General features: G+C 49.5%; 1 protein-coding gene across 6 annotated transcripts in view; it reads right to left on the minus strand.

Moving 5' to 3' along the window:
* Window positions 1-3,131: 3,131 nt before the first annotated feature.
* The window catches only part of TRIM9 (tripartite motif containing 9), an 81,592-nt gene continuing 71,717 nt past the window's right edge, over window positions 3,132-13,006 (minus strand). For all 6 annotated transcript variants that reach the window (XM_083733224.1, XM_083733220.1, XM_083733223.1 and 3 more), the window contains 3 exons: window positions 11,951-12,254; window positions 10,135-10,297; window positions 3,132-7,829 (listed from right to left, as the gene is read on the minus strand). In XM_083733224.1, the coding sequence (XP_083589350.1) occupies window positions 7,767-7,829; window positions 10,135-10,297; window positions 11,951-12,254 (530 nt within the window). In that variant the 3' untranslated portion in view covers window positions 3,132-7,766. The remainder of the gene's footprint in view (window positions 7,830-10,134; window positions 10,298-11,950; window positions 12,255-13,006) is intronic.

A 13,006-nucleotide genomic window follows, 5' to 3' on the forward strand; every position in this document is an offset into this window, starting at 1 on the left:
GAGGGGGTCTTGGGGGATCTGGGGGTGGATCCAGGTTTCGAACACGCCTCCCAAGAGATGGAAGCAGAGGAGATCGCCGTCGATGAGCCCATGCAGGACTTCCCGGACTTATCCCGATGGCGCCACGCCACGGGGGACGAACTGTATCCAGCGCTCACCCCCACAACGCTGGAGCTCCCGGAACCCGCACCTGAAGAGGGGGAGGGGGGAAGGGGGGGCTTCGAGGGGGGGATGGATGTCAGGGGTTCAGGAGCAGAGACACAGGAGATGGAGCAAATGGAGAGTGAGGAGGAATCCGAGGGGGGTGTAGGCAGTGACAGTGGTCAGAGAGATTCCACGAGTCTCTCCAGCGAATCGGAAGATTCACAGAAAGGAGCGCCGATGGCCAGGGCAAGGGGGGTGCCAAGGGGGAAACCCCAGAAGGAAGGGGCCAGCGGGGACTCCCTGAGCAGCAATTGGAAATCAGGACCAGCTTCCCCACCAGAGCGCAGTGGGGGGGAGGAGTCCCAGGCATCGGGACCAGTGTTCTCACCACCAGAGAGAGGAGATGAGTCAGGATTGACCACGCCTCCATCGGAGAGTGGGAAACGGTCAAGAGGAAAGTCACAGGCTGGGCGCGCGCGCCAAGTTCAAATGTACAGGCGAGCGGCACAGCAGGGAGCCCGGATAGGGAGCCAGGTCCTAAAGCCCGCCGGAAGGAAGGGCAAGACTCGGGGGTCAGCATCAGAAGAGTCCAGGAAGGAGGAAACCCCAGGGGACAGAAGGACCCAGAGGAGGAAGGAACAGCGCAGGAGGTGGAGCCGGGCTAGGATCTTAAACTGGTGCGGAAGGGATAGTGACTCAGAGGGGACTTCGCCGATCTAGAGTCAAGACGTAGGGCTGCACGCTCTGGGGTTTGAAATGGAAACTAAACTTCAATAAAGACTTTTGTACATTACATCAACCGGGCGTTGGTCCTCTGTGAGCTGGGACCTAGAGGCAGCTCTGACAGCATCTATTATTCCCTCCTTCTTAGGAAGACTTAAGATATGGGCATGTAAGCCAAGAGGAAAGGTTACAAATTCTGGGACTTTTCTGTTAGAGAAGAAGTGAGCAAAGGAGGTGTGGGGGAGGAACAGGATGTGGGGACAGTGGGGCACGAAGGTTTTCTCCGTCATAATGCTAAAACTCCTGTCTATCACATGAAGCTGATTGTTGGAAGATTCAGGAGAAGTTTTGGTGTGAAAATGGTGCCATTCATACCACGGAATATGTGGAACATGGCCAGTGGCATAGCAAGGTGAGAAGAAGAAGAAGAAGAGTTTGGATTTGATATCCCGCTTTATCACTACCCGAAGGAGTCTCAAAGCGGCTCACAATCTCCTTTCCCTTCCTCCCCCACAACAAATGAGGTGAGTGGGGCTGAGAGACTTCAAAGAAGTGTGACTAGCCCAAGGTCACCCAGCAGCTGCATGTGGAGGAGCGGAGACGCGAACCCGGTTCCCCAGATTAGGAGACTACCGCTCTTAACCACTACACCACACTGGCTCTCCAGTGGTACCTGATGAGGAAAATTTATTGTCAAATCACACACACACACACACACACACACACAGAATTTTATTATTTTTCTGCCTGCAAGAATGGGTTTTTTACAGAGCCAAAGTTGTTCAGTTGGCAAAGGCTGGGAATAGAATGTGACTATGGCTCCATCTGCTGGGGGACGATGGTCTCTTCTGATCTCTGGCTAGTTTTTAAAACGAAAGCAGGCGGTGATAAAAAATAAATAAATGATACCGTAGCCCATTTTCCCCTAGGGGGAAGAATGCTGCAAAATCAAAATGGCAGCACCAGCATTTCAAAAATCCGGATTTTGATCAGCTGCCATTTGGGGGCTTGCGAGACTGCACAGAAAGACCATATTTCTAGAGGCACTGAAGAAGAGGGTGGTCAACTCAACAGCTGTGCCTTGGATTCATTTGATGGATTTGTTTCTGTAGCACTGAAATACATGTCATCGTTACCAAAGGCCAAGTTGCAGGGGCCAACGAAAGAGCTGGCAGCCCTAGACTTGCATCAGGATGCCGTTTGAGACGTGGAAGGCCAAGATGTCAAGAAGGGGGCAACAGACAGACCTCCTGCGCTTTTAATAGCTGCCATGAAATGTACATGTGCTACAATTCCCTCTTCTACACAACTGTTAAAAGTGAGGGAGGCCTTTGTCCTCTATGGCATCTGGCCAATGTAACCCATGCTGTTATTATCTTTATTATGATTTAAGAGCAGGAGAACACATTGCAAAGCCAATAGAGAGACAGCCTATCAGCTGATACTCTGCAACAACAACAAAAATTATTCTTGTTGCTATTTATTAATTGTGATGGCCTGGGATTCAGACTCGGATGCTGAACCTGAGGAATCCCAGCCTGCACAGGAGTCTCCGCCTCCAGAACCAGCTGAGCTGGGGCTGGGGCATGAGCCTGAAGGGTCCTCACCTGTGCTGGGTCCTCAGGTGCAGGCACCATCTGAGTCTGCTCTGGCTCCTGAGGTGATGGAGGACCCATTGCCTGCAGGTGCTCCACTCTCAGCCCCGTCAGAGGAAGAGGAGGTTGCCTCTGGGTCCGGTAACCCTCCAGCCTCTCCTGAGCTGCAGAGGTTCAGGGCAGAGAGGCGGAGGGAACTAAGTTCCCGCAGGAGGAGTGCTCACCTCCAGGCCAGGAGAGGTGAGTCACCATAGGACCGGGGCTGCCCTGTGCCTCAGGGGAGATAAAAGCCAGCCAGCCCCAGTCCCAGGTTGCGGGAGCAACATCGTTGGTTGCTAGTTCCTGCCTGAACCCTGTCCTGCTCTCCTGCCTGAGCTCCTGACCCTCCCTGGCTCCCGGCTTGCAAGCCTGTTCCTGACTTCACCCAGCTTCAGCTACTAGGGACTGCCTCCATGTTGCACCTTTGACCACGGACCGGACTTGGACCTCGCCTCTCAGGTAACCCACAGGACCAGCACATTAATTTATTATTGGGCAGATGTTGTATTGTAGACACTCCTGGGCTTCGGGTTGTATTTCGGTAGGTGTCCTCTTACACTCCCTCCCCCCGACGTCCTCTTCCAGATCCAGGCACACCCCCCCCAAAGAAACAGTCAGAAACACTGGCAATTCTCTGACTAAAATCTTTTATTAGAACAACACACAGGACCCCTTTTGGGCCTGGGAGGGCGGCTGTCTGCAGCTAAGGATTGCAATAAGTTGCCAACGACATGTTACGAAGTCACTAGGAATCTATTCTAAGCATCAGAAACATCATCAAGAAGCAAGATTGATGCTGATGGGAAAACAAGGCCGCAGGTGGCCCAGCCACCCAAGCCCAGGAGGAGATTGGCGTCACCCTGCAACCTGTCTCCTCTGCAGCCGAGAAAAACGAAGAGCGTGACTGCGAGGTTAGCACCCATTCAATAAATTATGTTTAACGTAATGCTGGTACAACATCACCATAACAGAGAAAAATCAGTTCTAAGGGGAAGGAAATCCTAGAAGGGAACAATTACTTATTTACAGACATCTCCTTTGTTGTTTTGCTTTGGGTTTTTTTGTTGTTGTTTTTTTGCTGTTAACATTTATTACATTGGATTGTTTTCTTCCCACCATCCCTGATTTATCTCCACTCCTGGTTAAATGAATCAAAGCAGATAATTTAATAACTTATGATGAGAAACAATGGTAGAAGAAAGAAAACAATATCTCAACCCTCCACAGACAACTATCTCTAGAGAGCGCCACCAATCTGAAAGCAAAAGGAAAGGTCAGACCAGCATGCTGTCCGTGCTACAGAGAGAATATTATGGCACCAACCACATGGGATGGACTTGAGGCATTATGGGGTATGTACATGACATTCGCCAAATTTAGCCGCCGGTCCCAAGATGGGAACAGATTCCGATGGAACGGTTTGTTAAGGTTTTCTAAAGTTGCCTCCTCCAAAATGGAATGTGGATGGTTGGTATGACCACAGATATTAGCATCCCTATCATTTATGGCCCCCCGCCCACTTCCCTGGAGACTCCAAATGCCACAAAACTGCCAGTGCTGTCCCTCTCTGCTCTGAATTGAAGGACTGGGCTTCCACAAAATCCCGGGTTGCACCATTGAAATACAAGGGCTTCTTCTCTTGTTGGAACAACATCTCTGATGCTCTGGAGCTGTCCCAGGTCCTGACTTGCCACCTGCTGACAGCTACCAGCTTCCTACCAACCTCCTGACCACATTGCCTGCTCTCGGGCATAATCCAGACTAGTTTCCTTATAAGGCATTGCTCAGCAAATGCTCAGCAAATCCTTCTGCCCCTGGTGTAAACTGATACATGGAAATGCATGCAAATATGCAACTGCCGAGGCCTTATCTGTGCTCGCATTTTTCTGGGTCACATGCACTGCGCCCAACTCAAATTGCAGTTAGAGGCAGCTGCTAGGTGGGTCTTTCGGGAGCAGAGGTGGCTGAGTATTTCATTGCAACGTGGTTCCTTCCAGTTCGGCAGAAACGTAATGACAGAGAGCCAGCCTGGGTTGAAACTGCGACACAGTTAATCAAACAATGCAAAGAGCAGATAATATTATGGTGATACAGAAGAAGTGTGTTTGGATGGGTGGGGGTAATGCTGGTTGATCTGGTTTCAAACCAGGAAGGTGGCAACCGTGAGAGGTAGCCATGGCAATGAGAATATTTAATTTCCTGAGACTGTGAAAGGAAGGCATTCCTGCTCTCTTCTTTCTTCCCCTCTCCATGTCTGTCGTTGACCACAAAGGAATGCTAGGTCTGCCTCGTAGTTGTTGGTTTTTTTAAGGCAAAGTCATCACTGTAGCTCATTTTGAAATGCTGCTATGCAAAACTATGTCCTGACACACACGTGGACATGAGGCGAGATGGATGCTATGCACCGGGATGTAGTCAGAGAAAATGGAAACATGCCGCATCAAGCTTGTTTGCAGAATCAAAAAGGACCCCACAAGCAGCCCCCCACCGAGCAAAAAAGCAGCTGCCCATTTAGAGCGGGCTATCCAAAATTGACAGCTCCGTGTTGACGTTGTCAGGGAATCTCACATTGTTAATACAGCATCAGACTAGCCAAAGAGCTGGTTTCATTAGTTATCTATGTGGTATGGAAGCTACCCATAGGTGCCTGCCTCTGATATCTGTAGGAAGCAATCAGTAAGTCCAAGACTACAAAGCCCAGCATCAAGCACAAGGAAAGAGGGGTGCTATTCAAGGGAGGTCCAGTGGCAGATACCTGCCTCTGCCATGTTTCAGACCATGCATGAGTTTATTCTTAATTAATACCCACACCTCTGGCCTCCCGATGGTCTGCACACTTCTAAGCAATCCTGTTTGCTTGCTCAAAAGGGACCCATGCAAGTCCCAATGTGCTCAACAGGATTTACTTCAAGTTAAGTGCGTTTAGGACTGCAGACTTGTCCCCGAGCAACCCTGTGCATGCTTACTCAGAACGAAATTGCATTAAGCTGTGTTTACCCCCATGCTAGCATGCATGGGTTTGCAGCCACAGTGACCGATGTCACAAACAATTAAGTGGGCCTGCGCACCAGGTCAGGATGTCGAAGGCACAAGCCTCTTTGCCTTGGAAATATAGCGAGATAGAGGAAGGAAGATGACTGTTTGACTGATGCTGATAATGTGGCATTATTACGGCATGAAAATGAAACACAACAAATTGGCTGGTTTACAAGGGATACTTGAATATATCTAAGAGCTAGCCTTTGAGCCTTGCTGTGAATATGGATCTCTCCCAGTCTGAAATCTCTCCCTGCACCGTGACCAGTCTGAAGTCACATCTCTCCAAACTGACTTAGCACACAAAACAATCATGTAAGAAGCCATTTCCAGTCAAAGCTGCGATATTCACCGCAGCATGAAGGATGTCCCACAGGGCCGGCCCTAACAAGAGACAGCTGCCTCAGGCGGCAAATATCGAAGGGCGTCAAGCAGAAGGAGCTCTGTGTATGTGCGTGTTATGCAACATGTCCTGCGCCCTTGGGGTTCAGTGGAGGATGTTGAAATAAGATCCAACGGTCTGTTGAGGTTTTGTACTTGGAATAGGACTAGGAGGACCTCTCACGTTTTGCTTTAGTCCAAAACAGCCAGAGGATATCAGGATAGCAAAGGCCGATGTAAACAAATGAGAAACAGAAGTGCATTATGGGAGCTGCCGTCTCTAGCTTGCAACGGGCCCTTGTTGCACACTAGAGCAAATTGTGGGTGCCTCCTTCTACTTCAGGCGTTCAGAGACAGATTGGTGACCCCCCCCTCCGTTTACAGATGTACAGAACAAATGTCTGGATAAGCAGCCAATTAACTTGAGCCAGACGTTTGTCACGTTCTGCTAAATACAGCCATCCATCGCAATCAGAAAAGAAATGGGATATTGGATATATTTGCTGAATGTGGGTGGCGGGGGCATTTCTGGGTGGCATTTTGGGGGGAGCATTCAGAAATTGGAATGTTGGCATTTGAGTTTTGAAACTCACTGAAAATGGAAATGTTCTGCTCCTACAAAGTGATAATTTACGCAGAACTCAAATACGAAGTTCTGCCAATAGAATTCCAAATTTGAAAATGGTGCTAATTTCATATGCAGATTAAAGTGTTGAGGAATTCTCCGTAGAGTGATCTAAATCGTACACCTCACCCTCACAGGTGTGTTAGACCTGTATCTGAGCTGTACCACTTCAGATGTGGGTACTGGGAGCAGCTCCCATCACATCTGGGCTGAAGAACCAGGCCTCAGTTCCTTAGGCCCCAAAGGATGCCCTCCTAAAGTATCATCCTTCATAACCAACATTATTATTTTCCAGCGTTGATTTGTTTATACCGGTGTTCTGTGCTTTGTGGTGAACTGCTTTGAGCATCCTCTGGATAAAAAAAGGGGGTGCCTGATCTTTGAAAAACGAAAAACTAAACACTGTAATGGGGGGGGGGGGAAATCATGTGACCTTTCCCCTCCAACTCTCTGCTTTGACTGGAAAAAAATTAAGATAAATCCCGTCTCCCCAGGCTTCATTCATCATCCTGCATGGCTTTTGTATGTCAATTAAGTGGTGATCCCAAGCTGATGTCTATGAGAAGGTATCATTCAGTAAGAAAGGCCACGAGGACAGAGGAGGCAAAAGTCAACTGGACTCTGCAAACCCTTCAAGGGCCTGCCAATTCTTGCCCGCCCAGGGGCTTGGGGTGGGGGGTCTGGCTGATGTTATATGCACAACTCTCCATCCGTAGCAAGTGAAGCTCAGTTTTCCTTCTGGCTGGAGAATCCGCAAGTTGGTTCAGCCGCTGCGCCCTTGGGAATCTGATCCACATTTAGGGGAAAGGGGAAATCCCAAACTGAACGAATAACTGAACCCAAAAGCTGATTCGAGAGAGTCGCATCTCAGGCTCTCTCTGGGAACGCTGTCGTCAGCCGAAAGAGCAAAATTAGCAAAGCAAACACACACTCGTGCACACACACACACAGAGAGAGAGAGAGAGAGCGCACAGGTGGGGCTGGAAAGGCGGAGAGGGGTGGCCCTGGCGGGTGCCCAAACTCTGCTTGGTCCTTTCTCTTCTCTAGATTCCACCCCGCTTTTTGTCTGTTTGTTTGTTTAAAAAATTTGGTTTCCGCTGGCCTGGAGTTACCAGACGACCAGATATTCTCCTCCTTTCTCCCATGAGGTCAATTCCTGAAGAAAACGAACGCAGGTCTCTCGGTGTGTCCTGAGAAAAAGCCGCCGGGCACCCGCTGACTCCTTACTGCATGGAGCCTCGTGCGTTGTAGAAGTCCGGGACTGGGAGACCGGTGTGCAGCGTCACCTGAAAGCAAAGAGCACTTGCTGCAAATACACTCCAACATTTCTCCAATGAAAATACAGTGGAGACTCGGGTCGCGGATGTAATCCGTGACGGAGGCACAGCCGCAACCCGCAGCGTTCGTAACCTGCAGCGCCACGTCTGCGCACACGCGTGACACGATTTGGCACTTCTGCGCATGCGCGGAGCACAATTTAGTGCTTCTGTGCATGCGCAAGCGGCAAAATCCTCGCTCTACATGGGGCTGCCCTTGAGACTGACCCAGAAACTCCAGCGGGTGCAGAATGCCGCGGCGAGACTCCTTATGGGGTCTTCGCTGTGAGATCACATTCACCCAGTGCTATACCCGCTGCACTGGCTCCCGGTGGAGTACAGGATCAGGTTTAAGGTGCTGGTTTTAACCTTTAAAGCCCTATACGGCCTAGGACCCTCGTACCTACAGGACCGCCTCTCCTGGTATGTCCCATAGAGGAACTTATGGTCTTCAAACAAAAACATCCTGAAGGTCCCAGGCCTCAGAGAGGTTAGGCTGGCCTCAACTAGAGCCAGGGCTTTTTCGGCTGTGGCTCCAATCTGATGGAACGCTCTGTCCCAAGAGACTAGGGCCCTGCGGGACTTGACATCTTTCAACAGCAAGACAGAGCTGTTCCACCAGGCCTTTGGTCAGGGCACAGCCTGACTCCCTCCTTTGGCAATCTTCACAGAACTTTAGCCTAATGGTTGCCATCAATTTGAGTTGAATTAATTTTCTAATGGAATGATTTTAGAATGTTGTACTATTTTATTGTTATTAGCCGCCCTGAGCCCGGCTTCGGCTGGGGAGGGCGGGATATAAATAAAATTTATTAGTATTATTATTAAGTAACCCTTTCTGGTACTTCTGGGTTTCCCGCGGTCCGTAACCTGATGCGTCCGTAACCCGAGGTACCACTGTAGGAACATCTCATTCCACAATGATAACTTTACTATTTATACCCCACACATCTGACTGGGTTGCTCCAGCCACTCTGGGTCTGGGCAGCTTCCAACATATATAAAAACACAATGAAACATTAAACATTAAAAAAAACCACCCTTCCCTATACAGGATTGCCTTCAGACAGCTTGGGGGTTGGATAACTCCATACTCTCCAATGAGGGACATTCCAGGATCAAATCAGAAACCGGGATGGCATCTCTAAATCAGGGAGTTCCTGGAAAATAGGGACAGTTGGAGGTTCTGAGTACAGGGTTCAACAAGAGGTGGCAGGGCTGGCCCTACGATGTGGCAGTCAGGCAGCCGCCTCAGGCGGCAGATGCTGAACTGCGGGGATTGTGAGTGTTATGTTGGCATGTTGCATTCAACTGGAGTGGAAGACACTTCCCTTTCCCAGTACTGGAGTAAGATTCAACCACCAGTCTGGTGGGCTTTTGCTTGTGCCTTGGGGAAGGGCACCATCTTGCCCCTTGCCTCAGGCAGCAAAATGTCTTGAGCGGGCCCTGAGGAGTGGGGGTGGCATTTTTAATCCCATCACAGCCTGGTTTTTGAATCGGGAAGGGTGGGGTATAAATAAAAATTTAATATTATTATTATTATTATTATTATTCCTCCGAGAAAGTCACTAGGACTTGAGGGGTCATTATGGCAGGACCATGACTGTATATTTACATATTAAATGAATCCCCTGCTGTCTTTATATCATAGGCATCAACTCCTAGGGGCCCAGCTCTTTGGGCCCTCCCAATAATTTTTTGGGGGGACTGCCCTTCCCAATGATCAGGGAGTGGACGAGGCCGAGAATCAGTTGGTGCCTTTGCTTTAGTCATTGTTGTGTATATTCCCTAATTCCACACAAGAGCAGACAACGAGGGTTCAGGCAGAACACTACTCACCCCCACTGCCATGTTTATGAGTAGCAAAATTGGAGTGTTTGGGCAATTCAGAACAGGACATTTTTTTGGGGGGGGCGGCTGTTTGAACCTGCCACCTGCTGCCCAGCCCACCCGCTGCCCAGAATGCCCTGCTTGAGGGCACTAGCTTTGAGTACCAAACTGATTCGGAATATTAAACCCAGCAACCTGAGAACCACAGTTTGCTTGCTTTTCGTCAAGGCAAGTTTCTAGTCCTTGGCGTTCCTCCGCCTGTTTTGGACTTCAACTCCCGTCATCGCCAGCCAACGGAACTCTGGGTTTCCCCTTCTGATTCCTGTTCTTCCCACTCTCTGCCCTGCCCCTCTCCAGCAACTGACGGGAGCGCCTCATCCCGAGATCCAAGAAACCTCCTGGTCTCTCCTCCCAGAGGCCCAGACTCCTTCCCACTCCTCCTTACTTGCACATTCCTGTTCAGACTGACAGCCGGGAAGAAGAGACCTTCCAGGTTCTCAAAGGCCACCGGCCCCTGCTGGTCCTCATTGATGGAGAAGGTCAAGGTCCTCCTGGTTAGGTCAAGCAGGATCCCAACTGTAGCCCCTTTGGTGATGCCCCCTTCAGTCCTGCCGAGAAAGAAAGCGCTCCTCATTAGCTGGGGGGGCGGGCTAGATGACATTTGGGGTCCCTTCCAAGCGTGCAAGTTTATGGGTGACCTCTCTCTCTACACACACAGTGCTTTTTCTTAAAAAAAATGTTGAGAACCAGTGTGGTGTAGTGGTTAAGAGCGGTAGACTCGTAATCTGGGGAACCGGGTTCGCGTCTCCGCTCCTCCACCTGCAGCTGCTGGGTGACCTTGGGCCAGTCACACTTCTCTGAAGTCTCTCAGCCCCACTCACCTCACAGAGTGTTTGTTGTGGGGGAAGAAGGGAAAGGAGATTGTGAGCCGCTTTGAGACTCCTTAGGGTAGTGATAAAGCGGGATATCAAATCCAAACTCCTCTTCTTCTTCTTCTTAGGGGTACTGTGGTACCTCTGGTTGCGAACGGGATCCATTCTGGAGCCCTGTTCGCAACATGAGCAGAAGGCAACCCGCATCTGCGCATGCGCAGGTCACGATTCACCGCTTCTGCGCATGCGCATGACATCATTTTGAGCATCTGCGCATGCGCGAGTGGCGAAACCCGGAAGTAACCCTTTCCGGTACTTCCGGGTCGCCGCAGGACGCAACCTGAAAAGACGTGACCTGAACTGAACGTAACAAGAGGTATGAGTGTATTCTCATTTTCACACACAAAACCAGCATTTTATATTTCAAATCAGGAAAAATAAATACAATAAATGGACAAAAGTACAAAGATTCACAAAATGTTTAGGGGGATGTGTACCCCTGCGTCGCCCCAGAAAAAGCACTGTGTGTGTGAGATTATTTAATTAACTTTTCTGTTTTACTATTTAAAATACCCATTTTACATCCTTAAGATATCAGTGACTTCCCTTCTTCTCTTTCCACAGTTCATTTTACAGATCATAAATCCCTGCACATTTTACAAAAAACTATACCATTCAGTATTGCATTATTGCATCCATCAAAACTTGTTTACACTGTTGAATTTATCATAATGCTGCCAGCATTTTCAGCTGTGCACAATTATTTCCCGTATACAGTGGTACCTTGGTTTAAGAACCGTCTGGTTTAAGAACGATTCAGTTTACAAACTCTGCAAAACCGGAAATAGTGTCTTGGTTTGAGAACTTTACCTCGGTTTAAGAACGAAAGCCGAATGGTGGAAGGGCACCGGTGGCGGCAGGCCTCATTAGAGAAAGAACGCCTTGGTTTAAGAATAGTTTTGGTTTAAGAACAGACTTCCAGAATGGATTAAGTTCGTAAACTGAGGTACCACTGTATCCAATAAACATCTCCCAATCTTCTTTAAACATATGTTCTTGTTCTCTTATTCTATATGTTAAGTGCGAGTTGTGCATATTCTGTCAACTTAAATTGCCATTCTTCTTTGGTTGGGACCTCGCTCATTTTCCAATTTGGGGCTAACAAAACACGGGCTGCAGCAGTAGCATACATAAATAACCTTTTTTGACACCTGGGGATTTCAGTCTGAATTATCCCCAGGACTTATCGTAACCCTCTTCTAAAACTATCCAAGTTGGTGGCCATCACACTACCTCTTGTGGCGTTCCATAGTCTAACTGCGTGCTTCCAACGTTCAGAGGATGGGGGGAAGAGACAGAGGGAACCAGAGATGCTCCGGGGCCACGTACCTGTTGGTGTGTGAATTGTTATGCATGAACCAGCTCCGGTTGTTGTCCACATACATGGCCCAGGCCTTGTCATCTTTCCCCAGCATGACGTCCTTGAGAACATCCATGCGGGCCACACCAAAGGCCGGGTCTGGGTGGTTGTCGTAGCGGTCGATGGACAGCTCCCAGTAGTGGAGCCCCTTGGAGAAGCCCGTTTTGCCCAACACCACCCGGTCGTCGTAGCTGTTGCAGGTGACGGTCAGGTTGTCGTTAGAGAAGATGACGTCCGAGTGGGCCGTATTTGGGTCAAACGAAAACCAGGCCACTGCAATGGACACAAGGGAAGAGCAGTTACCTGTGTGAATGGGATGGCAGTCCCTGGGCTGGGGGGTGGAGAGGCACAAAAGGCATTCCATGCAGGCATGCAGGAGGAGGAGTGTTGCAGGTTGGTCAAAGGCCACAATTCCACGTGCTTTCTGGGACAGAGCCGGCCCAAGGCATTTTGCCGCCTGAAGCAGGGGGCAAGAAGTTGCCACCACCCAGTCCCATTCCACGTACGAAAGCTCAGCAGACCATTGCATCTTATTTCAGCATCCTCCACTGCACCCCAGGGCTCTCTCTGTTAGTTTCTGTTTGCCAGTGTGCAGCTGCTTAGAGTCACAAGACTCTGTTTATATTCCTGAGACCTTCCAGGCTGTTGGAAGTCTCACGGGAGACAGGAGACGGATGTGACGTTACTGGTTTCCTGTTCCTTTGTTTGTTTCAGTTGCTCTCTGCCTCTCACAGAGAGAGGATGTGGTTTTCTGTCCGCATAGTAAGAAATAAAGCATAGCGATGTAGCCATAAATCTCATCACTTCCGCATGCCGTTTTGATTCTCTGCACAATGGGGAATGTGCCTAGAGCCTTATCAAAGGCTCAGGTCGTTAATCACGTCGGAGGCGATTCCGGAGGAGCTCGGCCGATCGCAGGTTTCGACACTCTCCACTCAGTGCTCATCAGTATTTGCCACCCGAGGCACTTGCCTTACTCTGCCTCATGGTAGGGCCAGCCCTGTTCTGGGGACAAATCCAAAGGG

The sequence above is a fragment of the Podarcis gaigeae genome, assembly GCF_964106915.1.
Source record: "Podarcis gaigeae genome assembly, chromosome: 1".
NCBI classification, from domain to species: domain Eukaryota; kingdom Metazoa; phylum Chordata; class Lepidosauria; order Squamata; family Lacertidae; genus Podarcis; species Podarcis gaigeae.